At 37.9% G+C, this 21553-nt stretch overlaps 1 protein-coding gene across 1 annotated transcript in view; it reads left to right on the plus strand.

Moving 5' to 3' along the window:
• CDS1 (CDP-diacylglycerol synthase 1) overlaps positions 1-20679 on the plus strand; it is a 40169-nt gene extending 19490 nt beyond the window's left edge. Inside the window, exons 4-13 of the mRNA XM_026683690.2 lie at positions 1638-1735; positions 2658-2797; positions 4423-4481; positions 5924-6006; positions 7984-8071; positions 9758-9826; positions 12237-12389; positions 13793-13912; positions 14567-14670; positions 20256-20679. Of these exons, the coding sequence (XP_026539475.1) occupies positions 1638-1735; positions 2658-2797; positions 4423-4481; positions 5924-6006; positions 7984-8071; positions 9758-9826; positions 12237-12389; positions 13793-13912; positions 14567-14670; positions 20256-20385 (1044 nt within the window). The 3' untranslated portion in view covers positions 20386-20679. The remainder of the gene's footprint in view (positions 1-1637; positions 1736-2657; positions 2798-4422; positions 4482-5923; positions 6007-7983; positions 8072-9757; positions 9827-12236; positions 12390-13792; positions 13913-14566; positions 14671-20255) is intronic.
• The last annotated feature ends 874 nt before the right edge of the window (positions 20680-21553 follow it).

Consider the following 21553-nt stretch of genomic DNA (forward strand, 5'->3'; position numbering starts at 1 on the left):
GTCATAACATAAAGTTATCAGACTGGGAGACTGTATGGAATAGAAATCACAAATTAACAAAATCAGCAACATACAAAGAAAATGCATATAAAATGTTCTATAGGTGGCACTTATCCCCTTTGAGATTAGTGAAAATGTATCCTAAAATGAGTTTTATATGTTGGAAATGTAAAGAAAAAAAAAAAAAGAGGGAACATGTTAAAAAAAGAGGGAACATATGTGGTGGTCCTGCCCAGAGGCTCGAAAATACTGGCTCAAAATCCAAAATGGGCTACAGGAGATCATCAATGAACAATTAGACCTAGAACCAGAACTCTTCCTATTGGGGATCTTCAAAAAAATATGCAAAGAGTACAAAATACTTATTATTACACATATTGACTGCTGCCAGGATTGCCTTTGCCCAGTGTTGGAAACAGCCATATACACCTGTAGAGGAACTGGTTATACAAAAAGTTATGAATTGTGCTGAAATGGATAAACTAACGCTGAGTTTAAAAAATAAGGAAGCTTCAATATTTTATAAGGTATGGGAGCAATGGTATAGCTGGATAAATCGGAGACAGATTAAGGATAGGTAATTGTTAAATATAGAATATAGATAGAATAAGAGTATAATTATGCACAAATTAATATTTGTAAATATTGCACAAATGATTGATATATGATAAGCACCACAAACAGCTGTTATTGAATGATATATTTTTTATGTTTTTAATGTACCGTATTTGCCGGCGTATAAGACGCACTTTTTGCCCCGAAAAACATGCCTCCAAGTGGGGGGTCGTCTTATACGCCGGTATATCCACTGCCGGCTTTCGGATGCTTGTTGGACGCAGCGAAGGCGCCTCTGGCTTCCTGGATCCCCTGCGCCGCTTCGCTTCATCCCGCTCGCCTCGCTCCGCCCGAGGCTGCAGCCTTCCTGCTCTTCCCACGGCCCCTGGCACTCCGCCCTGCCGCTGCAGCCCCGGGATTTCTGAGGGCGTTTCCGGTGGTGGTGGGGGTCGTCTTATACGCCGGGTCGTCTTATACGCCGGCAAATACGGTAATAAAAATTCAATAAAGCTTATTTTTTTAAAAAGTCACAATCCAAGGATTAATTGTAACAACAATGAAGATAGAGTAGAATAACAGAGTTGGAAGGGACTTTGGAGGTCTTCTAGTCCAACCCCCTGCTTACGCAGGAAATCCTACACCACTTCAGAAAAATGGTTATCCAATCTCTTCTTAAAAACGTCCAGTGTTGGAGCATTTACAACTTTTGGAGGCAAGTTGTTCCACTGATTCATTGTTCTAACTGTCAGGAAATTTCTCCTTAGTTCTAAGTTGCTTCTCTCCTTGATTAGTTTCCACCCTTTGCTTCTTGTCCTGCCCTCAGAACATCTATCCAGATGTTTATGTACACAGAGGTGCATTGCGATGTTACAATAAGCGAACAATTTTTAGAATTCTTGTGTTTTTGTTAGAATAATATGCTTCTCTAGTTATATGAGTAGAATGATAATTCAGTTTCATTTAGTTAAGACAAACTGATCTGTACAAGTTCTAGAAATGACAGCATGTGAATATTTCATAATCTCTCATGCCTCTAGAAAATCCAGTGTTAGAACCTCTGTTACCCCTTTCCATTATTTCAGGTCTTAACCATACAAGTCAAGTGCTTTCATGAAATCATCATTATAGGTTACAGAGTATATCGATCTTATGACCTACCATGGTTTAGAACATTAAGCTGGTAAGTAATAACTGGATTTTAAATTTTTTTAAAGCTCTGATTCTGAATTTCTTTTTTTCATGGTTGCTTTCTAAGAAAAGTGTCAACCTAGGATTTAATGATTCTTCTTCTAACTGCAGGCTTTGTGTGTTGCTTCCATTCTGAATGTATTTAAATTGAACTCTTGAGACCCCCACAACAGTGGGATCAACTCAACTTAATTTAATTAATAAATGTTCCAAATTATAAATATTTATCAAATAATACTAGTTTAAATAATTGTATTCTTCTATAGGGCAAAATATGTCTATTTTTGACAATCCTTCATCAGTTGTATGGTTTGTTTTAAAGCAGGGGTGTCAAACTATTTCATTGAGGGCCACATCAGGGTTGTATTTGACCTCAGGGGGCCAGGGTGGGTGTGGCCAGGTGGGTGTGTCTATGGCATCACTTGTGTCAGGGTGCTGTAGCAGCCCGAATCGTGTTCTGCCAGCGAAAACTGGCTCCTGAGCTCCGTTTTTGGCTGTGATGGCCTCCTGCAACCCTCTGCCAGTGAAAACTGAGCTTGGGGGGCTACACACAGCACTCCCAAGCTCCATTTTCCCTGGCGGAGGCACCGCGGGTCGGTTGTTTGTCATTTCCAGGGTGGCTTCACAGGCCAGATCTAAGCACCCCGGGGGCCAGATCAGATTGTAACTATCAGAATACTGGCATTTCTCCTGAGACCTGTTCCGAGCATCCAGGCATGGGAAGTGCTCCATCTGTCATTCGGTAGGCTGAGCTGATTTCTGAGGACACTCCTACTTGAGGCTCCTCCTTAGTGTCTCCAGTTTTAAAAGCTCAGCCTTCATTTTAAATTATTTGTAATACTATGAAATTAAAATAAAATATAATAAACTTTGTAGCTCATATTTCACAAAGTAATTTTTAATGTATATTTCAGGTACTTCTTGTTATGCGTGAACTATTTCTTTTATGGTGAGACAGTAGCAGACTACTTTGCTACTTTTGTTCAGAGACGAGAACAACTTCAATTCCTAATTCGCTACCACCGATTTATATCTTTTACACTTTATCTGGCAGGTAAGAATAAAGTTTGTCAGTAGTCAATGTATTTTGTGTACTTTGATATAACTTGTTGAACTTTCTACTTTTGGTAGTCTTCAAAATACAAAATATTATCCTTATATATGGCTTTAATACATTTATTAGGACAATGGAGAACATTTATAGCAACATGCTGTAAAGTGAGTTGACATAAACAATGGCAGTGGCAGTGGGGGTTTTCCGAGGACATTTCTGCATGCATGTGCACGTAAAACATTTTGGTGGCAGAAAATTTGAAAGAGCTTTTGCAACTGCTTTCACAAGGCTTTCTGGAGAATGTCTCAGTCTTTAAGGAGATTCTCTTTGTTTGCACCAACATGCTTTGTGAAACACTTTGAATACTTGGCATAGCTCCATGGCTTTTGAAGGTTAAAAAGAAAGGAATGTATAATACATATCCAAGAGTTACAGTGAATATTGTAGACTTGATACTCTTTCTGTCATCTGTTCTTAATAAACATTTACACTATTAGCTCTGATATTGGAGTATGGATCAGAAAAGACATGGGAATCTTCGTTTAGTCCTGAGAGTATGTATTTAGCAGTAACATTGTAATAATAATAGAAGTAAGAGTTTTTTTCTGTTACAGATTTTATATGGTTTTTGCAGACTAAAACTCTCAGAGGAACATGTCAGGACAACTGTGTGTCAGGTTTCCTCAGTTTCCCCTCCATTTAATTTCAACCTGTGTTTAGGTAGTAAGAGTATTAACATTTTCAAGGAAGAAGAAATTATCTGGATCACATAACAGGCAGAATTATGTTGTATATTTTTAAAAAATTGCCTGCTTGCCTTGTAAATGTAATATTAGTAGCTGCAGAAATTCTAGGGCATTTTGGATAGTAGATTATATATGATCAAAGCTGCCCTTTAATGTGCCTTTCAAATTTACATGAGGTACAGATCATCAAGGTGTATGTTAATTTGCAAACTTTATTAACAGATAAGGAAGAATAAATGCTACATAGAATTTGCATTTTTAATAACAGCCAAAATTATAATTTCAAAAGATGGTTTATAGAAATTCATTAATTGACTCATTGCTTAAGATGAAGAACAATTTAGGAATATTCGATTAAACATTTTTTCTGCAAAGCTAAACAAATAGGGAAGACTTCTTTTTAAAAAGTATTTGATGCAGTTTAGTTTTTCAGATGCTATAAATTATAAATTTATGCCACTGTGTTTTGAAAACTTCCTTGAATCAGAATACAGTAATTACACTTGCATATATTATTAATTAATAGAACTTGAGATACGGGGTCTTTGCTCACAGTTTTCATGCTGCAAATCATGCGGTTTATCTTCAATTATATAATGTGTGAACTGACCTAGCAAATGTCTGAAGGGGAACTTGGATTGTAGCAAGTGACCGTATATATCATGATAGAAATGACACAAGTACATATTTCTTGTGTGTCATGATGGAAACAACAGTGTTGAATGTATTTATTCAAAATATTTATAGATTGCAGTGTGGGCTCTTTATGAACAAATGAACTAATAATGAGCAGTCTTTTGCTGATGAGCTTGATACAATTTATTTAGCCTAATGAGAACAATGTTGTAAAACATACACCTGTCTTCTTTATTTGTATAGGGTTTTGTATGTTTGTATTGAGTTTGGTAAAGAGACATTATCGCTTACAGTTTTATATGGTATGTATCAATCTTTAGGTATCTCCTCTTTAAAACACATTTTGGTTTTGGAATAGAAACGTTCATAAAGTAAATTTTAAAGACTCATGGATACAGGTCAAAATTATTTACACTATTTTACTAACTCCACATTTAATTTGATTTAGTAGCTAATAATCCCAGATTCTTAAAATAAGAAGATTATTCTAACATTGATTATTCAATAATTCTAAGATTGTTAAAATGTTTTCAGCACAAAGAAAGATTCATGTGAATTTCTATAGACTTCAGTCAGCAAAACTGACTAAATTCTAAATAAGTTCAGAATAAACATTTATATATGAAATTGACAATTTTTGCATCCTGTGATTGTATATTAACACAAGAGCTGTCCTGGAAAATCTCCTCGTAGCACTGCTTTGCAGGGAATTTAAGATTTGGTTGAGCAAAGACACACAATCTTAAATAATTGTGTGGTAATGTCTAGTCCAAGCCTTTATAGAGCTAATACGACTTTTAATTGATGACCATTACAATTAAGTTAGGAGTTTGAAAATTCTCTAGAAACAGAAACTGAAAGTTATATGCTTATATTGCCAAAGACATTTCTTTTAGTATTTTCACAAGATCAAACTAATAAAGATCTGGGTCAAATCTAACAAAAATTGGTAGAATGCAAATGGAAAACAAACCCTTTGTTTGTTAGTTGATCAGGTATTAGATATATTGAGATTGTTACTTCATTATACAAGTATTACAAGGGGCAATACTTTGACTTTATCAGTAAGGAAGGACTTATCTAATTCTATGGAGGTCACATTTTAAGCATTAATAATTTGTATCGGGACGTGGTGGTTCAGTGGCTAAGACGCTGAGCTTGCCGATCAGAAAGATTGGCAGTTTGTGGTTCGAATCCCTAGCACCGCATAATGGAGTGAGCTCCCGTTACTTGTCCCAGCTTCTGCCAACCTAGCAGTTCAAAAGCACTAAAAAAATGCAAGTAGAAAAATAGGGACCACTTTGGTGGGAAGGTAACAGCGTTCTGTGTGCCTTCGGTGTTTTGTCATGCCAGCCACATGACCACGGAGACATCTTTGGACAGCACTGGCTCTTCAGCTTAGTAACAGAGATGAGCACCGCCCCCTAGAGACGGAAACGTCTAGCACGTATGTGCAAGGAGAATCTTTACCTTTGCCTAATTTGTAGAACCTACGTACAATTTTTCGCATGATTTCACCATGTCATGTATCATTAACATTTTAATGTTCCAATTCTAAATTGGGTATACATCTAGACTGATCATTATGATTTTTCTTATATGCCATTCCTATTAAATTAATTTCTGCATTTTTAATTACCGAGTGGAAGATACATATATATTGTTCTAGATGTCTGTTCTCATAACTATCTTGTAAAGTTTTTTGCTTTTGTAACTAATTGTTGTGTTATTACACTATTACCAGTTCGCATGGACTCATGTCACTTTGCTGATCACTGTAACTCAGTCTCATCTTGTCATCCAAAATCTGTTTGAAGGCATGATATGGTAAGGGAACAATAATAATTCTTGCAAATTTGGGTATACATCTATATATCTATATTCTAAAGAGTGTTACCATTTTTTCATGGTTTTGAAGTGAGACCTTTCTGATGTGTCAGTAAGAAAATATTGCTATAAAGTTTCACAGTTCAAACATTTATCCTCTGGTCAACAAGAATTGATCATGATAATCAAACTTTCAGCTGGTGTGTGTAGGTCTGAGTTAGAAGATTATTTTGGTCTTGTGGGAGAGCAAAGAGAGGTGAACAGGTGCCAGGATAAAGTGTATATCTGGCTTCAAAACAAGGTTGGGCATGAATTCCAATAACCATGGATTAATTGAAAGGAAAAGTAGAGTCCAGCAGCCACTCCATGCTCACCATAGACACTGAGAGCCTATAGCCAGCCAGCAGCTAATAACATACTTTCCGTTCCCCACATTGCCAACTGAAGGATAACTAAAGCCTATGGATTGGTAGCACTTCAGAGCAGCAGACATCAGTATTGAACTGAGAGTAGCAGGATGCCAGCTAACAACAAAACTAACTCCAAGGTGGCTAAAGAGATACTTTTAAAAGGACAAAGAAAACTGAAAATGGGATTCATTAAGATTTAGGAATATAATGTATGTGGGAATATATGCAGAGATAAATAGTATAGGTCACATGCTAAGAGTTAAATGGCAAATTAAGAAGTAAATAAGTAGAGACGGTTCTTGACTTATGACCACAATTGGGAATTTCCATTGCTAAGCAAGGCGATTGTTAAGTGAATCACACTTAATTTTACCACCTTTGGCTCATGATTGCTAAGTGAATCATGCAGTCAGTAAGCGAATCCAGCTTCTTCCATTGATTTTGCTTGTCAGAAGCCAGTTGGGAAGGTTGCAAATGGCAATCACATGAACTTGGGATGCTACAACTGTCATAAATACATGCCTAAAGTTTGATCACATGACCACAGAGATGATGTAACTGTCATAAGTGCAAGGACCAGTCATAAGTCTCTCTTTTCAACACTGTTGTAACTTTAAATAATTACTCTAAATAGCCACTAAACAAACGGTTGTAAATCAAGCACTAACTGAACCATAACATTACTGAGCATGATTTTGTAAGCTTATAACAAGGAAGATAGCACTACACTCTTCGTTGGTCTGCACCTTTTTCTAAAGAAGTCCTCACAAATCCCACCAATATAGTAGCAGCGCTTGCTTTCAGTTTAATGATATTTGGAGTACAATATCTGTTTTTTGCAAACTCCTGGTTGAATATATGGATGAATATAGCTTAGCAACCAGGTATTATTGAAAATCATTCTCCCTAATTCAAATTACTGTACAGGTAGTCCTTAACGTACAACAGTTCATTTAGTGACCATTTGAAGTTACAACAGCACTGAAAAAAGTGACTTATGACCATTTTTCATATTTATGACCATTGCAGCATCCCCGTGGTCATGTGATTTACATTTGGATATTTGACAACTGCTTCATATTTATGACGGTTGCAGTGTTCTGTGGTCACGTGAACACCTTCTGCAGCCTTCCGACAAGCCAGATTCATTTAACAACCGTGTTACTTAACAGCTGCAGTGATTCACTTAACTAAGTGTAGCAAGAAAAGATGCAAAAATGGGACAAAACTCACTTAACAAATTTCTCACTTAACAACATAAATTTTGGGCTCAATTGTGGTCATAAGTCAACTACTTGTAGTTTAACTGGTTTGGGGCTACCATTGTTCCTTGCGTGAACCAGAGCAACATTCCTACTTCATTTTCTTGCTTAGTAGCTGCTCTTACATTGAGATTCCCTTTGGCAAAAAGCTAATGACAGACTCTCTTGAGCTGAGTTCAGTTCTTAGTGACTTAGTAGACACCAATATTGTTGAAGTATAAATTACAGACTAAGGCATTACGGTCATAATACGTCTCTTTTTTAATTTAAATTATTTGACACCCCCCGCCCCCCTTGCTCTGCAGGTTTCTTGTTCCAATCTCAAGTGTCATTTGCAATGATATTGCTGCTTATATATGTGGATTCTTCTTTGGCAGAACACCATTAATTAAGGTAAATACAAAGTTTGAAATATGCACATTGATTACAAGGTAGTTCAGAGAAAAAATTTAAACACTTCTAGTAATTTCTCACATTGCTTGATATCTGAGTGACATTGCCTCATCCAACCTTTATAGAAACCACCTCTGGTTTTGAGAAATAATTTATGATTTGAGAGGCATCCCTTATAAAGCTTTTTTAAATAAATAAATACATAAATAGTTTGTGCTTGTATTTCTAACAGATTATAATCTTGGTTTAACTAATATACAGTACATTCATATTATCTGGATAACACTATCTTCTGATTGTTATAATTCTACTGGATTGTGAATTGCTTGATCTATTCTATCCCTAGTTATTGTCTATGCCTGATTGTTTCATATTTCAGTGACAGAAAGTAGAAATAGAGTTGTTGCAGTGAGATTATGATTGTGTATAAAATACTAATTTTTGTAGGTGACCAGGATATGTATATTATAAAAAATATAAGCATCCTTATTTCTTACTGTTATTACTACCATCCCACCCTCAAATTATGATTGCTAGAAAACTAAATCTTATTATCCTTAGAGATATCATTACTCAAATCATACAGTATAGTGGTCCTTAATAGTTTGTGAACCCTTTTGAATTTGCAATATTTCGACATAAATATAACTTAAAACATGATTTATTCTCCACACAAGTCTTAAAATTAGGTAAATTAAGCAAACAAATGAAAAAAACTTATACTTGTTTTTTATCATTTAGGAAAATGATCCAAAACTATATATTTGCCTTTGCTTTCAGTAATTGTGGACCCACTTGGACAGTAGTAACTTCAACTGAACATTTCCAATAACTGTTGGTCAGAATTCAGAATTCAAAGTTCCAACAATGATGGCAAGCCATCATAGCCTAGAGGCAGCAAAGCAGGCCCAAAGTATGCCACCACCATATTTCATAGATGGAATAAGGTTCTTAAGCTGTGTTTGCTTTTTACTCAGGACAAAATTTCTATTTTGGTCTCATCTGTTCAAAGAACATTCTTCCAAGACAAAACTAAGGATTCCAATTTGTTTTATAGACAGTATATACTATTTTATTTATTTATTAAATTTCTGTGTCACCTATCTCACTGCCAAGTGACTGGACAGGTTAGAACATCATTAGATAAAACATGAAAATATTAAGATGTCAAACATTAAACATTATTAAAAATGTTTAGTAAACTAGGGTCCAATACACATATCAGATGGAGGTGAGATCTATTGAAAGATAATATAGATCAGAGATGACCAGGCTAAGTCTGAGGAAGAGGTCAAATGTTTCATCAGTCTCAAGTCTCCTCATGCCCAGTAGAGGTCTATGTCCAGCCCACCTTGAATTCTTTTCACTTTTATCTACCACCAACTTGTTTTGACCGTTAGTAGTTCAGATTTCTTATAGAGAGCTTACAATACAATAAATCTATATATTTAAAAAAACAAAAAACTGGCTGGACTCCTGATTTCCTGAGCTTGACAGATTGTTTCGCCTTTCATGGAATAAGTGACCTTTTGATGCAAGTATGTCTGAATTTTCATATTGTTTGGAAGGAACCTAGACAAAAGTAAATGAGTCAACATAGCAACGTTTGTCTCTTTTTTGTCAGAACAGAAAAGAGTCTTGTGCCATTTGCTGCTTTTTAATTTCTTATTTTCTCTTTTTGGTTAGCTCTCTCCCAAAAAGACCTGGGAAGGCTTCATTGGTGGCTTCTTTATCACAGTTATATTTGGATTTATTGTAAGTGGATGCAGTATCTTCTTTATTAATGTTATATTATTTGGTACTGGTATTGAAATTGGCATAAAGGACTAGAATTGCTGGTAATCTGTAGCATTAAACTAAGTTAAAATTTAATGCTCTACTCTTACTGAAGTTTATGAGTGGCAGATATTACAATGGTTGGTTATTAATATGCTATGTATATTAGCAACCATCTGTAATAACCATAATAAAAAAATCATTGTGGAAACTCAGAAGTAACACATCTAGCTGAACAGTATGTACATTATTTATAGGTATTTTTAAAGAGATGGCTCTTCGATGAATATTGTGAATATAAATAAGCTATATTATGAGCCACAGTGGCACAGTGGTTAGAGTGCAGTACCGCAGGCTATTTCTGCTGCCTGCCTGCTGCTTGCAATTTGGCAGTTTGAATCTCACCAGGCTCAAGGTTGACTCAGCCTTCCAGCCTTCCAAGGTGGGTAAAATGAGGACTCAAAATTGTTAGGAGGCAATAGGCTGACTCTAAACCGCTAAGAGAGGGCTGTGAAGCGGTATAGAACAACAGAACAGAATTTTTTATTGGCCAAGTGTGATTGGCCAAGGAATTTGTCAGTACAAATGCTCTCAGTATACATAAAAGAAAAGATACATTCATCAAGTCATAGTGCTATTGCTAGTGCTATGATAAAGTACTATCTAATGTAACTATTAAGTTTCATTAAGATAATGAAACTTATAATAGATTCAAAACTCACCACTGCGGGGACATTTCAAAAAAAGCAGGCTGCAATATAGTAAGGACATTGAAATACCGTATTTATCGGCGTATAACACACTTTTTCCCCTGAAAATAGGGGGCAAATGATGTATGCGTGTTATACGCCGATATAATGTTAAGAAGCCTTCGGTGAATGCTGCTGGGATCGGGGATCAAGGACACAAATGAAAGAAGGGGAGGAGGAAGCAACCGAAGCCTGTCCTGCTCTCTGGGTCAGCTCTCTCAGTCGCTCTCTCGCTCCTCCACCAGCACAGGAAGAAACTGCTTCAAAGAAGCGGGGGGCTTTTCCTGTCGCCGCAGCTTCCCTGAAGCGCCCGTTTCTCCCCCACCCCCACTCCGTCCGCCCGCCCGCCCGCCCGCAGTGCTCTGTTCTGCCTGCCTGCCTGCCTTCGTTAATGGTTGAATCGGAACAGCTTGACTGAGTAAAAGAGGCGAATAGTTATTATTCTCAGCCGAAGCTGCTCCCAAACAACCAGAAACTAAGGCAGGCAGGCAGGCTGGCTGAATGGGACACTGTGGATTGGAAAGCGCGCGCGGTGGGAGTGGGGGTGGCGGGCGCTCCGGAATAGCTGCGGCGACAGGAAAAGCCCCCCTTCTTTGAAGCAGTTTGTTCCTTGGATGGTGGGGCAGCGAGAAGCCTCCTCTTTTCGTCCTTAAATTTTCTCCTTGAAACCGTCCCGGTACAAGGTCCACCAACCCCCACCCCCCCCCTTAAAGGGTAATAAAAAAGTCGACACCCTTATTTTCTTCAAGTTTTATTTGAATATTTTTTCCTGAATCTCTTAAAATGAAGATCTTCCCACCGAGTAATCTTAAAAATGTAAAGACCTTGTGTAGTTCAAACAGTTTCATAGCCAGTGGATCACTGTTAAAGCAGATTCAACTTTTTGCCAGCGACCCTAATTATTTTTACTGATTGGCATTAAGTCAGAAACCAAAAGCTTATCTTAAGCACATGGTTGGGATTATTACTTATACACTGATCTGCAATGATAGCGTTTTTCAGTAGTAACATAATTCAGTATAATTCATAGATGGATGATATGCATTGTCAGATCTTTAATACTGTTCTTGGTATTACCAAATGGAGTTCTGCAGCTATAAATAGGGATATAGAAGAACAGCTGGTTTTGAATAATAAACTGAATCCATCAGGTGTTCTTGCTGTTCCTGGGTGGCTCATGGAATAAGATTTATATTGTCCTAATTGGTACAAAGAACAATAGGAGAAAGTGAGTGATTTCCCTTGGTTGCAAGATTTATAGACCTTCTACCTGATATGAATCCTAAAAGGAGAGTTACTTTTAAAAAATGTGTTTGGACTTAGAAGGAGACAAGGCCTCTCCTTAGTCTCTAAACTTGCATTCAGTATTGCAAATGTGTGAGCATTTTGTTTACTTTTGGTAATAGTTTGGTAATAACAGTTCAGTAATAGTTTGGTAATAATTAAAAGTTATCAAGGATAGCAAGTTTAGCCAGCTAGCCTAGCCAGTTTGTGTCCCTTCCTTCCAAGCTTTCTTTCCGGCCACCATTTACCTAATTTCAGAGGATATGAAGGCTTAGTGGAGGATTGGAGAAACTCCTAATTGCACCCCAACTCTACAGGAAGCCCTTAATCATCAACAACTAAAGATATCCTTTCAGGTTGCTCATCTTTTGGCACAGTACCAGTACTTTGTATGTCCTGTGGAATACAACAGTGAAACTAACAGGTTTGTCACAGAATGTGAACCATCAGAACTTTTCCAGCTAAAGAAGTACTCCTTACCACCATTGCTTCAAGTTATTCTGAGAAAGGTATGTAAAAACTAAATCTTAAAGAATTAAGAATTAAATAATTAAAATTAAAACATTGAGAAAATTGGATACAAAAAGGGCTAAAGTATCCAAAATGCCCATCTCTCCTTCCGGTTAGTTTGTTAGAACAAATAAAATAACAACGCTGGGAATAAGCATTTCACCCTGTTTCCCACAGGTACAAGAATATATCACAAAGAAAATCACTGTTAAATTTTTCTTTTATGAAGAAAAGTGCAGTGGCTTAGAGGTTAAAGACAGTGAGGTGGTCACCTGGAAAGCTTTCAGTCTGGGTTCAAGACCCGAGGGCCATGCAACGTGATAAGCACCCGTTACTTTTGCCCACTTAGCAGTTTGAAAGCATGCAAATGTGAGTAGATAAATAGGGACCACTTCAGTGGGAAGGTGTTCTGTGTGCCTCGGCATATAGTCTTTCTGACCACATGACCGCTGAAGTGTCTTCAGACAACACTGGCTCTCTTGGCTAAGAAATGGAGATGAGCCCCCCTCCCCAGAGTTGGACATGACTGAACAATTTACCGTATTTGCCGGCGTATAAGACGACTTTGGCTGCTCCTTCGGCTTCACGGGATTCGCTTTCCACGGTGCACAAAAGTGCCTCAAAAAAAAAAAGTGCAAAAGTGGAAGGCGTCGGAAGAGGGGGCGAGTATATAACAAACTATATTTTGAGTGGAAATGTTGGGGTCGCCTTATACGCCGGGTCGCTCTTATACGCCGGCATATACGGTACCTTTACTTTTTCTTTTCTTTTATGACACTTCTGTACCCTTGGCAAAAGGTCATTTGACCCACTATGGCAGAAAAGGCAGAAAGAAAGTTCCATTTTGCACTTGGATAGCGAGTTGTGAAACAAACCTATTGTGTGGATTATCCTCTGGGGTTAGGAAGGACTTTCAACTACCTTGAGAACTTCCTTGCAACTAGAATGCCCAATTATGTGCCTTTTATTTAAATAGCAAAATTTAATTCTGGTACGAGGGCCAGATTATGCACATCTCTCTTCTGCTGGACAGAGCTTCAGTTACTTTGCTAGGTTCTATAATTGTTTATATGAACTTGATGATGCTGATGAGGAAGAAACTAATCCTTCAGCAACATGGTTTGGGTGAAATCATACTCTCTTCTGGCCTAAGTTAGCCTTAAATGAGGATTCATTTTTACCTTTTTCATAAAGAAGAAAAGAATCATATGAACTTCTCTGGATGATATAGCTCCAACCTTTACTCCAACTTACTGTGGCTGCCAAGGTTATTTCCTGTTTGTACAATTGTTAATTTTGCTTGAAAGCTTTTAATCCTTGAATATGCTAAATTTAGGACTAATTTTTCTCTGTTAATGTCAAATAAATGCTGATTAAAACTAATGATTACGTCTTATTGCAGGAAACGGTGACATTGTACCCATTCCAGATGCACAGCGTTGCATTGTCAACATTTGCATCTTTAATTGGGCCATTTGGAGGTTTTTTTGCTAGTGGATTCAAAAGAGCTTTCAAAATCAAGGTGAGTGCATAACCTATGGTGGCTTTTTGTAAGCACAACATTGTAAAAAATGTTTTTTCAGTTGCTAAAGATAATAGACTATTATTAATGGACTACTACAGTGATAATTAACTTTCAACTCAGTAGTTTAAAAGATAGCAACAATGAAATCTCATAATGTTTAATGATTTAAGGGGAAAAGGATGTCTTGCATTCACAAATGTCTGTTCAATACAAAAGCATGCAAACATAGCAATTTATGTAATTTGGGTAATGAGATCATTATGCAAATTAAGTCACTTGTATCAATTTATGCCTTTTGTGTGACGGCCTCATTATGCAAATGACATAAATTGATACAAAATAATGTAATTTGCATAAAAACTTCATTATACAAATAACACAAGTCAATCCAAAATAATGTCATTTGTATATCATTATGCAAATGACAACATTGATACAAATTATGTAATTTTCATAGTGACATCATCACACTTTATTTTTGCAAATTCCCCATTGGAATTCTATGCATTGTCCATTCTACTGTGATCTGTCAGATCAGAATTTCACTGCGAGAACATTCAATTGGTTGACAGTCCTACTAAACAGTTCTAACTCTGGATCCTGGGCCATATAGTCCAATACTTAATATAATGACGTCCTTTTCTCTTTAAGGATTTTGCTGACACTATTCCTGGCCACGGTGGAATAATGGATCGTTTTGATTGTCAGTACTTGATGGCTACTTTTGTACACGTCTATATTACCAGTTTCATAAGGTATGTTTCTGTAAGGTGTCATTTTAGAGTTGGTTGGAAAACATACAAATGCTTTTGAGCCAACCTTGTCTCTCAAATGCTGTGTCAAAGTGGTGTTGAGAGCAAAGAGGCCAATTTAGCCATTCCTTTGGACTCCAAAATGGGTGAGGTAAATTACAACTAGGAAGCTGCACATGGTTTCCCAGCACCCCATTTCTGCACCCGATGGATCTTCCGAGAATGGGGTGCTGAACCTCAATCAAACGGCCAGGCTTTGGAGAGAGCCCTCTGGGAAGCAAACTCTTTAATTCTCTTCTATAACCCCAAGGCCAGGAAACCTGAAAAAAAAACAGCCTGCAATTAGGCTAGTGAATTTCAGCCATTTCCCCCCAGGAGAAACTGGCAATGTGTTTGGAAATGGAAGTAGTTTATCTTCTAACCAAACAGAGCCATTTCTGTCCTCTGATTCAGCTGCCTGCTTGCTTCCCGACAATCTGCGTGTTGCCCCACTGTGGGAGCTACACTGTTAGCAGTATGTTCTGATTACTGTTCGCTATTTATAAAGGGCTGTATAGTTTTATAATTGGCCCCGTCAATTCTTCTCATCCTCAAAAGTTCCTCACTCTCTGCTCTTAAAAATAATAATACCTTAATCATTTGAACTGAAATAAAGATGTATCACAAAAATCAATCTTCTTAGAGGAATGGCATATGGCCGCATTGAGACTATTTAATTTAAAGTCCAGGTTTTGCAATTGTAGACATGCAAGCTGTGGGCCTGCGCCCCGGAGACGCAGCCAACAGCGCAAAGTGGCATTCGTAATCCAAAAAGTGGACCCTGCATCTGCAGGAATATGCTAGGAAGAAGAAAAAGAAGAGGTCTTGCAATTGTATAGAATCACAAGTTCTGCTAAGGAAAGCTCAGCATTCTTTTGCAAAAGATGCTGCGTCAAACTTTTTATGAGTTCCTGAATATGTCAGCAATTATAAACAGAGATGGCCCAGTAGCGTTTGCCTATGAGATGATATCTAAGAAAGACACAGAGAAGATACATCGTTTTTGAGTTCAGCATCAGGCTAAAATTAGAAAGAATAGATATTGCAGTGCAAGCAGTTTCTCCATGTCATAGAATTTTGCATTACCTCTAAATAAGTCAGGATTGCCCTGGTATATAATAAAAATCACTTATTTTCATCTGCCTTGAACATTATGTAAAATATTCAGCAAAAGTCCTGGGCCCCACTTCTTATCTTCCTTGTCACCTGACATTATTCTGATGGTATTTGAAACAGGGAAGCAAAGCAGAGATGAATTACGCCCCCAACTACCTCAACTACTGCCGGCCTTAAATGCAAACTACTCAATGCAAGAAGCCTCGTGAATAAAATACCTGAATTTCTCATCCTACTAAATATGGCTAACTTCAACATTATATTTGTCTGTGAAACATGGCTCAATGCATCTCTCCCGACTCCATTACCACAGTAAGAGACTATCATGTTTACCGATCAGATCGTGAAAATCGTCGAGGAGGTGGTGTTGCTATCTTCTATAAAAATCCTTACATCTAAAAAATATCCAAGTTACCCAGGAGCTTGCCCTTCCTGAAACCATCATCTGTGAACTATCCTTAAATATCACAATTCGATTCTTACTATGTTACAGAGCACCTGATTATGACATCGAACATGTAAACAAGCTAAATACATTACTAACATGGGCTGCATCCTGCCCATACCCTTTATCTTTCTTGGTGATTTCAATCTACCTCATATTGACTGGACCCTAAATGATTGTACAACTGAAATCATACACACAACCTTCTACAATGCTATTACAAATCTGGGACTGGAACAACTAGTAACCAACAACACTAGACTAAACTGCCTCGATCTCATCTTTCTGCAATAGTTTGAATTTAATTTACGGATTACAAACTAAAGAACCCTTTTCCAGCAGTGACCACAATATGATTGACTTTTGTCTCAACATACGTCCACACAAAAATCACCACAATGATGTAATCCCCAATTGTAACTTCAAAAAGGCAACTATGATCTTATAGACAACGATCTCTCATCCCTTGATTGGCAATCTCTATTCACTGGATGCAATACTGTTGAAGACCATTACAACATATTTTTACTTGAAGTCAAAAGAGTCATCAAACTATATGTACCAACAACAACTCCCAAAACAAAACAAAAAGCAGATTACCCATAACAATAAGGAAACTTCAATCCAAAAAGAGATCACTCTGGCGGAAAAACAAATCTGGTCACGTTGCCAATTTCAAAAGCCGTTACAAAAATTTATGCCACCAGATAAAGACTGAATGCACCAATTATCACATTAAACAAGAGGAAAACTTTCTAAGCACCAATTCCACCGTGCTTTTTACAATTTTGTAAACAACAAACTAAAGACTCAAGGTCCATCCCTCCCTTGATAGGATCTGATGGTAAAGTCTGCAACGATGACACCATTAAAGCCAACATCTTTAACACATTCTTCGCTCAGTATTTGTAAACAGCAATGGATCATGCCCAGTATTTCCTAGCCGTACCACAGATAACAACAATGATCTAATACATATCGATTTTACAGAAGACAATGTTGAAAAAGCACTACGCAATCTAAAACCATCTCTATCTATTGGACCGGATGGAATATGTGCCTACTTCTTAAAAAAGCTATCCACTGCCATAGCCAAACCTCTAAGCATAATCTTTGAAAAATCTTTCAGGACCAGCTCCTTGCCTAACCTATGGTCACAAGCCACAGTCATCCCCATCTTCAAAAAGGGAGACCCAAGCCTAGTTGAAAATTACAGACCAATCTCCTTATGCTGCGTCACCTGTAAAGTCATGGAATCAATGATTAACCAATCCATCATCCTCCACTTAGAGACAAACAACCTACTCTCCAATAAACAATTTGGTTTCAGAAAAAAACTATCCTGTAATCTCCAACTCTTACACTGCAAAAACATATGGACGACACAACTCACCAGGGCAAAGCAATAGACGCAATCTACATAGACTTCTGTAAAGCCTTTGATTCAGTGGTACGACAAACTACTCCTAAAAATAAAATCCTATGGTATCTCTGGACAACTGAATAACTGGATAGAAGCATTCCTGTCAAACAGACAACAAATGGTCAAAATTGGGAGCGTCCTATCAAATTCTGTACCTGTCAATAGTGGTGTCCCCCAAGGCAGTGTTCTAGGACCAACTCTCTTCATACTCTACATAAATGACCTCTGTGATCATATTAAGAGCAATTGGTTCTTTTCGCTGATGATGTAAAGCTGTTCAATACCACAGACAATACTGCTACCCTACAAAAAGATCTTGACTATGTATCAGAATGGTCAAACAAATGGCAACTTCAAATCTCAACAAATAAATGCTCTGTCTTACATATTGGCAAAAAAATCAGAAAATAAAATACAAGCTGAATAGTCAAGATCTTGTTGATGACTCAAGCTCTGTAAAGGACCTTGGAATACTCACCTCTAATGATCTAAGTGCTAGAGCCCACTGCAACTACATAGCCAAAAAGGCATTAAGAGTTGTTAACCTAATCCTACGTAGCTTTTTCTCTGGTAATATCACACTACTAACCAGAGCATACAAAACATTTGCTAGACCAATACTCGAATACAGTTCATCAGTCTGGAACCCACATTACATATCTGATATTAGCACAATTGAGAAAGTCCAGAAATATTTCACAAGAAGAGTTCTCCACTCCTCTACTCGTTGTAGAATACCTTATGCCACCTGACTTGAAATTCTAGAACTAGAAAACCTTGAATTACGCCTGCCTTCGGTCTGATTTAATCATGGTATATAAAATCATACATTGCAATGTCCTACCTGTCAATGAATACTTCAGCTTCAACCATAACAACACAAGAGCACACAATAGATACAAACTCAATGTTAACCGCACCAAACTTGATTGCAGGAAATATGACTTCAGCAATAGAGTGGTCAATGTCTGGAATACTCTACCCGACTCTGTAGTCTCTTCCCCAAACCCCAAAAACTTTAACCTCAGACTGTCTACTATTGACCTCACCCCTTTCCTAAGAGGTCTGTGGGGCGTGCATAAGCGCACCAACGTGCCTACCGTCCCTGTCCTATTGTTTCTCTTATTTTTCTTTTATTTTTCTTATATGTACCCATTTCATGTATTCACAACTATGTATACACTTATACTTATCTTGTAAACAATTGGCAAATCAAATAAATAAATAAATAAATAAATAAATAAATAAATAAATAAATAAATAAATAATTGAGAAATTCAGAGCCACGATGGCAAAGCAGGCAGCACTGCTTACTTCCTCTCATGCGGAATTTCTATTAGTGTTCGGTCAGTCATGCCAGAGGTCAGCTATTTATGCTCTAGATGGCAAATTCTCTAGTTATCTAATAGCGAATTTCCCTGGCAGCTTTTTATAATGAAAAAGTAGGCTCGCTATTGTTAGAGGAAGCACTTTGTGTTCCTGGAGAACAGGATCCGACCTGAGTAAGGATTACAGAAGCCAAGTTTTGTAATCTAAACAGAAAGACTTATTTACAGGAAGTCCACGAGGTAGTCAGAAAAGCCTAACGCTTAGCTAGTTCTGTCTCACCAGGAGTCTAGTCCAGAGGAGAGCTCTCATGGGTGCATGCCTAGAAAACAAAGGGAGGCAGGAAGGAAGGAACCCTGAGATTAACAATCAAAGCAACAAAGAGCAGGAAGGATTAGAGTTACAGATGAAACGCAGGATTGACGGTTAACGGATTGTTCCCCTGCTACCCCTTGTGACCAGTATGAAGTGCTAAGAGACAGCACACCTGAAATCACCTCGTCAGCATTGATGGTCGGTTGGAATTTGGCTCTTTTGCTTCTGTCCCTCGCAAAAGTGTTTTTAGTGCTTATTTTGCTTCCAGCGCACACTGCTAAGGACAAAAACGTTAAACAAAAAATATTGAATGAAAAGCCCAGGCTTGATTTTGCAATATACTCTACATGGGGCTGTTCTTGAAGACTACTCAAAAGGTTTAACTAGTTCAGAATGTACCGATGTAAGCCGTGTTCAGGAACAGAGGGCATTACCTCCTCTGCTTACCCGGCTCCACAGGTTGGCAGTTGCTTGGGGGGAGGGGAATTCAAGGTTCTGGTTGTGATCTATCAAGTCCTACGTGGCATGGGGTCAGCTACTTGAGGATCCTAGCATCTGCCTGGTGGCTTTGTTCCGACAGAGTTGCTGTGCTCTGGATCCCTTCAATTAGAAAGGGCCCTATATTGGGACTTGAGAAGCACAGCTCGTGTGTTACAGCACCTGCCCTCTGGAACAAAGTTACCAAGATCCTACTGGTATTTTGGGGTGCTTTGAAGACCAGATTCTTCACCAGGCCTTTGGTAAGAAAGGGCGTGGATCCTTCTGAGGAAGGAGCATGTTTCGCTGGTGCCTATAGTTTCACCATCTTTGCTTTTGGGGGTTTCTTTTTTATTGCTGTATTGTTTTATAATTGATATACAACTTAAACAAATAGAAAAGTGGCACTATGGATTGAAATGTTGTCTTCTTAAATGTAATCACCAGAGGCCCGAATCCCAGCAAATTGCTGAAACAGCTGTTGGTACTCCAGCCAGAGGAGCAATTAAACATTTATAAAACTTTGAAATCACACCTCATTGAGAAAGGATTCCTCCAACCATCACTGAGAGGCTAGGAGGACTGGACGAGGGACTACAAAGTGAAGCCCAGCCGGGAATGCAATTATGCTTCTGCGGAGAGAGGTGTGTGGGAATCAAGCCAGCCTGTGTCCAAAGATATGACTGTTTACGGGGAATACTGTGAACGCCCAGGATGCCATGCAAGATTTTAAGTTTCTTTTTAACAACTGCATGTTTTTCAAATAATTTATATTCTTGAATTAATGGAATGAGACTTCTTGCTTTGGTTTTAACTGTTCTGTTCTGAGCAACATGCACCTACTCCTAGTAAATAAAAGTTAAAGAAACAATTAGGGTATGCAGTTTATTTTAAAAAAGCCCCTCATTTAGTGCAATGGTATTAATATCAATGACACCAGCTCAGTGAATGGTATTCTGTAGGACAGTGTTGGTAGCTCAATTATTTGATAATATAACTAAAGTAATAACCAAATGGCAATTGAAGCTGTTTTGCTAGAGTGCTTCCTTTCCGCCATCCCCACCAAAGCCAGGAAATGGGCAAATTTGTATCTTTTTTTTTTTTTTTTTTGAGTTTCTCAGGTTGACTGTGTTTGTAATGAAAAACAAAACAAAACCCCAATGGGTATGTATTGGGGAGAGATGGCTGGAGTGGAAAGGGTACAGGGACTGGAAGTGACAATTGGATGCCTCTTAACAGAATTGTAGGGGTCTAGTTACACAAAGGATGGCCTGCATTTTCCCAGGCAAGTTCCATTCAGAGCTTTTGAGCGGGTTACAAGAAACGGGTCTCCAAACGTTCAGATGTGTTAAGGTTAATTGTTCTGTGTCTTTTATGGTAAGTGCAATAGAAGTGCTCTTGGCAATTTCAGGAAGTCCAGAGGCTCGATCCAATGTGGTTTTCTACCTTTATGGGAGGATTTGTGTATCCATCACCTTAACCTGGAAGGCCTTGGCCTATCACATTGGAGTCTTCGAGCCCACATCACCTGCTCTGTCTGAAGAGCAACACTGAGATGTGCCCAATTTTATCCAGACTTTTCTTGAGCCTTGCCTAAATTGTCACATTTTAAAGAGTTCCTCAGTTTCTTCAGTTCTTCTGCATGGTTTCTTTTATCATGTCCTAATCCCAAAACCTTATTTTTAAATTCAAATAACAGTAAGGGGAAAGCCAAAAACCATGGTATGAATGTGACTGACCAAATA

This window comes from Notechis scutatus, chromosome 4 (assembly GCF_049901735.1).
Source record: "Notechis scutatus isolate UNSWTSFEM ecotype Mainland chromosome 4, rNotScu1.2, whole genome shotgun sequence".
Taxonomy (NCBI): domain Eukaryota; kingdom Metazoa; phylum Chordata; class Lepidosauria; order Squamata; family Elapidae; genus Notechis; species Notechis scutatus.